Raw genomic sequence first — 8,848 nt, 5'->3', positions numbered from 1 at the left:
GAAATGGAGTGAGGTAGCCTACATTGGCAGAATTCAGACTGTCTTGATCCTGATTTTGAATAATTTAACGTAATGTAGTATGATCAGAGACGGTCTTATACGAGACGAATCACTCATGAAACCTGCCATAGGAATGAACGAGAGCATTTGGCTACGCGAACATGGCGTTTGCCGGCGTCACTCCCACCTGTCCGGTAACGAGAGCCAATTGCTTGCTGAGCTGCGCTGTCACTTATCCAATCGTCTCGACGCCTCGACGCAAGTGCAAACGTAAACCTTTACGACTGCTCGTACCTAATCGGTTTGTTTACTGGCGGCCATGTGGTTTGTTTGCCGTCCGTGGCAGCTTCATTGTGAATTGGGCAGAGAGCGCAACTCGACCATAAATCACCTTTCTGCGCCCGTCCAAAATGCAGGTGCAAGACAAAGGGACAGATATAATCACGGAAACAAAACCGGCCGTGTGCATACATGTGCACACCCGTTGTGGTTTTTCTTATGGTTGAAAACAAATAAGTAAGAAAAAGCAAAACGGGAGCAAGTCTGCAAGACATTCAACTTTGATCAGTTTAGCTTTTTTTTCTTATATTTTTCACCGTTGGTCATAGCTATTATCAGTTTAGGCAACAACATCATATCACAGTTTAAAACACTAATTTTGAGGCAGGCTAGCCTATATCATTAATTCAATAGCCTATTTTTTTTATTATTATTTTTTACTGATGAGCAGGGACGACTATTGTGCTTACTGCTTTGTCTATCAGAAAATAAATCCAGTGTCTTTTCTGTATGATGACCGGAGAATGGATGCCCGTTTGACAGCCGGCCGGAAGAGGTGAAGTCCACGCAACTTGCTCCCACCTGCCGCAAAACAGAACGCTGTCGTGGAATGTGGCGCATGCGCAGATCAAAAATAGCATAAAGAAAAACGCTGTTTTAAAGTGTTACTTTCATGTTTCGGTCATTCTAAGACTGCCATTAAACCCAGTTTTTCATTGTGATTCCAACCATATGAGTTGTGTATCGCTGTGTTGTCCCACTGTCACACAACATTATTTCCCCCATTCATTCTTATATACCCCATCACTGACTAATCTCAAATAGTCAGTTTAAGGCGTAGCCAAGATGGCCGCCGAGTGATGGGACTTATGGGAACAGACTTTGGTATGATGCATTGGCAGAATTGAGACTTGCTTTGTCTTGTCTTGTCTTGTCTTGTCTTGTCTTGTCTTGTCTTGTCTTGTCTTGTCTCCATGTTTTGAAGAACTATATACCTGTGTAGACTGTCTCATACCTGTACTTGTATTCTCGCATTTTGTCTCTTGTTTGGAAGGGCAGAATTAGGCTTCTACCTATTGCCTAACTGCTATTCAAAAATGAGCATCACAAGTTTGCATGTGTCTATAATCTAGGGTTACCTATTGACTATTGCCATTCAAAAATGAGCAGCGGTTCTTAACCTGGGGTGCGGGCACCCCCTGGGGGTGCACCAGAGATTTCAGGGGGTGCGCAGAATTTTGTTTGTATTGAGGTTGTGACCAAAAGTCTGCAAGCGAACATTTATAATCAGGCCCTCATGCAAAGTGAGTAATCACTTAAATAAATTTTAGTGAGAATTGAAGTATGGGTTGGGGGTGCGCAGCTTGTCTTGAGCACAGATAAGGGGGTGCTTTAAGAAAATGAGGTTAAGAACCACTACTCTAGGGTTATAGTCCCAAAGTCCCCAAAATGCACCCCATTTTGAAGAACTTGTTGTGAAGAAATCGATACCTATAGAAATGGTGTAATACAAAGTTGTGTAGTGTGGTAGTAGTGTAGGCAGCAGGCTTGTACGAAATTCCGAATGGAAAGAATTTCAATTCAAAATAATGCCATAATACGAACACTAGGTGGTGCCATTACCTTGAATTTCTTTGAATTTAATCTACACCACCCATTGAAAGTACATGCCTAGTGTTCGTATTATGCCATTACTTTGAATTGAAATTCTTTCCATTCGGATTTTCGAAAAAGCCTGGTAGGCAGCCGGCATGTGTGCCGCGAGGGGGGGGGGTGTGTTACTGATTCTAAGGGCCCAACAGCACTGAGAGGGCCCCTGGAAGGATGCTGATAACATAATTTGTCATTTTGGGGCCCAAAAATTTGAATCTTTCATAGGGCCCAAATTTATTAGCGGCGCCCCTGGCAGCCGGAGCCCATGGTTAAGGAGATGGGTTTCACTTTGCTGTGTGTCTCTTTGTTTTGAAGAACCCGCTACCTGTACTGTGGAGACTGTCTGATAACTGTCACAGTGGTGTGGTACATAGACAGAAGCAAGACTTGCCTCGTCTCGTCTTGTCTCGTCTCGTCTCAGCACGTTTTTTTGGCGTCCTTGTTTTGAGTGGACGTGAGGGGCGGATTGCATCATGTTGGCTTGTCTCATTTGTCTGACTGAAAACAAAAGTGTGACCCACCCCCACACACACACACTGTTTGTGTGTGTGTGTGTGTGTGTGTGTGTGTGTGTGTGTGTGTGTGTGTGTGTGTGTGTGTGTGTGTGTGTGTGTGTGTGTGTGTGTGTGTGTGTGTGTGAAGTAGAGAAAAGAGTGTGAAGGAGAGAGAGATAGAGTAATTAGGTGTGTGTGTGTGTGTGTGTGTGTGTGTGTGTGTGTGTGTGTGTGTGTGTGTGTGTGTGTGTGTGTGTGTGTGTGTGTGAAGTAGAGAAAAGAGTGTGAAGGAGAGAGAGATAGAGTAATTAGGTGTGTGTGTGTGTGTGTGTGTGTGTGTGTGTGTGTGTGTGCGTGCGTGCGTGCGTGAGGCCAATTGAAAAGACTCCTCTATTATGCCCAATAGAAAGAGAAAAACATGTGTCCGGAACATTGATGGGGGTTTGACAGGATATGTGTTGGTGGTGGTGCGTTGATAGAGGTGTGGAGGAAGGAGAATGGCAAAAGACAAAAAAAACATTGACAGAGAAAGACAAAAAGGGAGAGAGAAGGGGTGAGTCAGTGTGTGTGTGTGTGTGTGTGTGTGTGTGTGTGTGTGTGTGTGTGTGTGCGTGTGTGTGTGTGTGTTTGTGTGTGTGTGTGTGTGTGTGTGTGTGTGTGGTTGTGTGTCTGGGGTGTGTGTGTGTGGGGGGGGGGGGGTTCGGGGTTCGGAGGGGTGGAGAGAGAGAGAGAGAGAGAGAGAGAGAGAGAGAGAGAGAGAGAGAGAGAGAGAGAGAGAGAGCAAGAAAGAGTGGCAGAGATCAGATTTCTGAAAATAGAAAATAATGAAATAATGTTGATAGCGTGTTGAAGACACAGAGGTGTAATGTAGGTGATAAAACAGACACCATGTTTGTTTGGAAACCATGTATTTTTCCACTAAAAGCTAGAAATGGACTGTGGTGATAACAGAGAGGGCTGCACAACTCTTAGATAGATAGATAGATAGATAGATAGATAGATAGATAGATAGATAGATAGAGAAAGAGAGAGAGAGAGAGAGAGAGAGAGAGAGAGAGAGAGAGAGAGAGAGAGAGAGAGAGAGAGAGAGAGAGAGAGAGAGAGAGAGAGAGAGACTCTCTTCCTGGCATACTTTCAACTGTCTTATCAATGAAGTAAAAATCAGATTATTAGGAAAAACATGAGAGTGGGGTACAGATAGTATTGCTGTAGAGTTCATGTATTTTTCCCAATAGAAAATTAAAGAAAGACAGGAAAAAGAGATTAAAGAAAGAACATATTAGAGAAGAAAGTGACTCACATTAAACGTGCAGGCAAAACACACAACACAACACAACACAGCACAACACAACACAACACAACACAACACAACACAACACAACACGACACAACACGACACAGCACAGCACAGCACGACACAGCACAGCACAGCACAGCACAGCACAGCACAGCACAGCACAGCACAGCACAACAGAAGGCAACACAACAGTCAAATCATCAAAAGTCATGTCCATGTGCCATGCGCCAGCCAGTCGCCATAAATCCATGCCCATGACCTGTCTTGAGCGCACACTTTGCAGGAAATAGAAGAGACAGAAACAGAGAGAGTAGAGGAGAGTTGTTAAGTTGTTAAGCTACTTTATTGATCCCAATGGGAAATTGAAGAAAGACAGGAAGAGAGGAAGAAAGAGATTAAAGAAAAAAAAGGTAAATAGAAGAAAGTGACTCACATTCAATGTGCATGCACAACACGACACAACACAACACAGCACATCACGACTCAACACAGCACAACGCGACGTGGCGCAATGCAACACAACACAACACAACACAACACAACGCAACGCAACGCAACGCAACGCAACGCAACACAACACAACACAACACAACGTAAATCATCAAAAGTCATGGCTGTGTGCCAGGCGTCAGCCAGACGCTATAAATCCGTGTCCGTGACCTGTCTAGTGCACACACTTCGCAGCCAAAAAGCTCTCCCCAGGCGACCCGCTAAGGACTCACAGATGGCGGCTGTCACAACACACACAGGGGATCTACATTACTCCTGGAAGGTGTCTTACACATACACAAACGCACACGCACACGCACAGAGGACAAGTTCAGCTATTTTCAACGTACCCTAATGCAATACAATAACATGCAATTCAAATGAGCTTTGCTTTTGGCATGAAAACTGTTCTGCACTGATGGATAGAATAAAGATTTAAAGGATTGTCTTGTCTGTGTATCTTCAACGCATGCCTGTCTGCTTGTATGCAAAAAATTCAATCACTTACTGTATAGCTCACAATCTGTTTTAGACACATGGTCAATGTATGTAAGTTCATGCAGTTTTATTTATGTTTTTGAATATTTCCATAACGGACTGGTCGGATGTTTTCTTCTGACATACACCTCCATTGTGGTAAGCATCCCTCTTCTGACTGGATGGCGTGAACCTGAGTATGAAAATATGTGGTCTAACGTCTGAATTCTGGTCTCTGTGTTGTTCTTTGTTTTGTTCAGGTGGATGGTTTCTGCACGCTGCTCTTCGGTCTAGGGAGTATCAACACCCTCACAGTCATCAGCATCACCAGATATATCAAAGGATGCCACCCTGGGAAAAGTAAGCAAAAAATCTAGTATAGTTATGATACATCAAATGATGCCATCCTGGGAAACAATATATAGTATCATTATAAATGGATTTCATTTAAGTGAAAGTGAAGTGAAAGCTAAATTGGGAGGTTTCAACTCCCATTGTCATTGTGACACAGCACTCCACAGCACACAAGTGAACACTCCACACAACGAAATTGCATTTATGCCTCACCAGTGGAAGGGGGCAGACCCCAATGGCGCCCCAGGGGAGCAGTGCGGCGGGACGGTACCATGCTCACCACGCCCTAACCGCTTACCCATGATCCATGACTGATTTATATGGGCAGTTATGTGTAAGCTCTTAGAGCGTCAGACTTGTAGCCCAAAGGATGCCGGTTCGACTCCCGACCCGCCGGGTTGGTGGGGTTAGTAGTAATTAACCAGTGCTCCTCCCCATCCTCTTCCATAACTAAGCTACCTGGAGCATGGTACCGTCACTCCGCACCGCTCTCTTGGTCCGCCATTTAGGGCTGCCTTGTTGCATCGGCGAGGCATAAATGCAGTTTTGTTTTGTGCAGTGAGCACTGTGTGCTTTGTCACAATGACAATGGGAGTTTCCCAGGTGGGCTTTCACTTTCACTATAGTGCTTTTAGACTCCTTTGAGCACTTTACTTCATTTTACATTCATGCCTCACATTCACCCACTAAATCTCATTCATGTGACAATTGTATTGCAGACTCTGCCACATACTGAGGATGGTATTGAAAAAAAATTGTTGTGGCAAGGAAGTTCAATGGTAGATGAAGCCATGCACTCTGAAAACGATTCCAATATGTGCTTTCGCAGTCTTACTGAGTGCAGCTCGCAAAGAGGAACTACAGGTCTGGCGAAACTTATGCCTTGTGTACACCAAAAGTGACCTACGCTAACTGAGCACCAGAAATCATTATTTCGCTATGGAGGGTAGGCAAACAGTAGCCTGGCTCTCGCGCAGACCCCTAGTGCTTCGTGCATCTTCGTTACATTTTGTGAGCCTGCACGAAGTGTAACGAAGATGCACGAAGCACTCGATATCCATCTGCGTGAGAACCAGGTTAGGCGAACAGGGCGACCACAGCGAATTCGCCAGGAGTGAAGCGAACTGAGCAACCAGAGCGAATTTCAACTATTAAAGTCAAGCTACTGTAATATTATGGTAAAGAGCTATGACGCTGTTCGTGGAAAACAAATTGGAATGTTCATATCTGCGAATGTCCCAGGCTGTCAAGCCACAGTCGTTATGTGATTAGCTAAATCAAACATGTCAATGTCACGTCCAGAGCGAATAAAGCAAATTCATGGCGAAACTTCTTCAGCAACCTCAGCTACCTGGGTCGCGTAGATCACCCTTGGTCTACAGGCAGCATTAGGCTCCCTTCCTCATGGCCTGGTTTGACCTCTTACCAGAGTCAAGGACTTGAAGAATGAATCATTTCACAGCCCTTGAAATCCTCTGAGTCCTTATTTACAATTCAGTTGCAGATTCTCCTCTCCTTTCCTCTCCTCTCCTCTCCTCTCCTCTCCTCTCCTCTCCTCTCCTTTCCTCTCCTCACAGATCAGAGTCGATCTTACCAATAGGCCGACAAGGCAGCCGACTAGGCAACCGACTAGGGCCCCAACAAAACTCTCATCTGTAGGGGCCCCCAACAATCAGCCCCCGCCATATCAGCAAAATAATTCAAAATAAGTCCCATGTCTATATTTTGCCTGGGGGGCCCAAATGAAGGATCCCATGTCTTTATTTTGCCCAGGGCGCCAAAAATGGTAGAACCGTACCGCCGCTGCCACAGACAGACGTGCTTCGTAATGGGATTGTAAATTATGTAGGATGCCAGACGGCCCGAGACACAGACGAGTCTAATGGGCCTGAGCCTGTGCATGGGAGGGAGAAAGTCTAATTTTCTTTAGCCAGAGACATTTGTCACGGACACTAAATCCAGTCTGTCAGCTCCTCCATGATGTCATTGTTCGAGAAAAGAAAGATAAAAAAAAGAAATAATAAAATTCAAGTGGGGCTTTAGCAACTTGGAAGGATCAATCCAGTCTTCAATGACATCTTCGTTTTTTGTTTTTCAGAGACTATTCCAAGATTTATATGTAGCACAGAGCCTATGTTATAACCTTACTTTCACCAAAAATGTAATGACTGTGTCTTAATCTTTTACTTAAGGCTCTTGGTAATCTCATAGCAATGTCATAACTGGTCATAACACGCGAGTATTGTCTGCATATAGGACGCCGGCGACCCCATCTACACCACGTTCCACATTATTATGCAACTGACATTTTTCGCTGTTTCCCCAAATAATCAATGCAAATGACAGTCGTCATAATTTTCAAGTCATCCGCCATTAGAGTACAATTAAAACGTTTTTGAATGAACCTTCCAATGATAACGGTATTTTTTAAGTAATAAAAAACTTAAAATGCTCTGTTCCACATTATTACGCAAAGTAGTTTTGTAGTGTTGTAATCCAAATTTCTTTCTTTGTTTCCCATTTACATCAACACAGTTGGATTTTTGTACCTTCTAAATTACATTTCAATGTTCAATACTTGATGATAACCTCTTTGTCTTAGTAACTGGAATGCTGCCTTTAACATTGAAGTCAATGGCAGGGCATTGCATGGGAGTTATGGAAGCCCAGATATCCTTGATGCTTTGCTCTCAACTGTTTTTGTTTGTTTGGTCTGGTGACCCACACTTCACTCTTCAATATACCCATAGATTTCCATGCCACGTTTAGGTGCTTTGGTGGTATCGACATTTTAACTCACCAGACATAAAACCCCATTGAAAATGAATGGGATGTTATGTCTGGTGAGTTAGAATGTCATCATCTCCAAAGCACCTAAACGTGGCATGGAAATCAACGGGTATATTGAAGAGTGAAGTGTGGGTCACCCGACCAAACAAACAAAAACAGCTGAGATCAAAGCAGCAAGGATATCTGGGCTTCCATAACTACCATGCAATTCCATCACTTCAATATTAAATGCAGCATTCCAGTTACAGCTTATAGCAAAGTTTTGAACATTGAAATGTATTGAAGGTACCAAATGCCAACTGTTTTGATGTAAATGGGAAAAAAAGAAAGAAATTTGGATTACAACACTACAAAACTGTTTTGCGTAATTAATTGGAACAGAGCATTTTGGGCATTTTAAGTTTTTTATTATTTTAAAAAATACCGATGTCATTGGAAGGTTCATTCAAAAACGTTTAAAATTGTACTCTAATGGCTGATGACTTGAAAAATATGACGACTGTCATTTCTATTGATTATTTGGGAAAACGGCAAAAAATGTCATTTGCGTAATAATGTGGAACACGGTGTACACCTCCAAACTGAAATCTTATGGCAGTCATGCCCTTATAGATGTGCTTTTAACACTGTGTTGTGAGGAGGGGCAAGACTCTGGCAGCCAACCATGTGAGCAATTTTTTTGACCAACAGCGGTGTCCAACAATAAGATGCGCAGCTACTTTTGCGCAGTCAGGAGAAAACAAACATTTAGAACCCATGTATAGGAGACCTGGACGCACACCCATTTAGGAGACTGCAGTTGATCCCCATTATTTTGCATTAATGAAGATGTGTGCTACGATTGATCTTGGTCTACCATATTGTAAATCTTTCTTCTTCTCTTATCTCTCCCACCTCTGTAGCCCACTGCATCACCAACACCACCATAGCCATCAGCATCATGTTCATCTGGCTGGGAGCCTGCTTCTGGTCCGCAGCACCCCTAGTGGGCTGGGGGAGCTACACAGGTGAGTGG

The 8,848-nt window shown here is 43.6% G+C and overlaps 1 protein-coding gene across 1 annotated transcript in view; it reads left to right on the top strand.

The window, feature by feature from the left end:
- The window catches only part of opn6a (opsin 6, group member a), a 42,725-nt gene that overhangs the window by 13,251 nt on the left and 20,626 nt on the right, over positions 1-8,848 (top strand). The window contains exons 3-4 of the mRNA XM_063207770.1: positions 4,950-5,049; positions 8,736-8,840. Of these exons, the coding sequence (XP_063063840.1) occupies positions 4,950-5,049; positions 8,736-8,840 (205 nt within the window). The remainder of the gene's footprint in view (positions 1-4,949; positions 5,050-8,735; positions 8,841-8,848) is intronic.

Source organism: Engraulis encrasicolus, chromosome 1 (assembly GCF_034702125.1).
Source record: "Engraulis encrasicolus isolate BLACKSEA-1 chromosome 1, IST_EnEncr_1.0, whole genome shotgun sequence".
In the NCBI taxonomy this organism is placed as follows: domain Eukaryota; kingdom Metazoa; phylum Chordata; class Actinopteri; order Clupeiformes; family Engraulidae; genus Engraulis; species Engraulis encrasicolus.
This window is presented reverse-complemented; position numbering and strand designations above follow the sequence as displayed.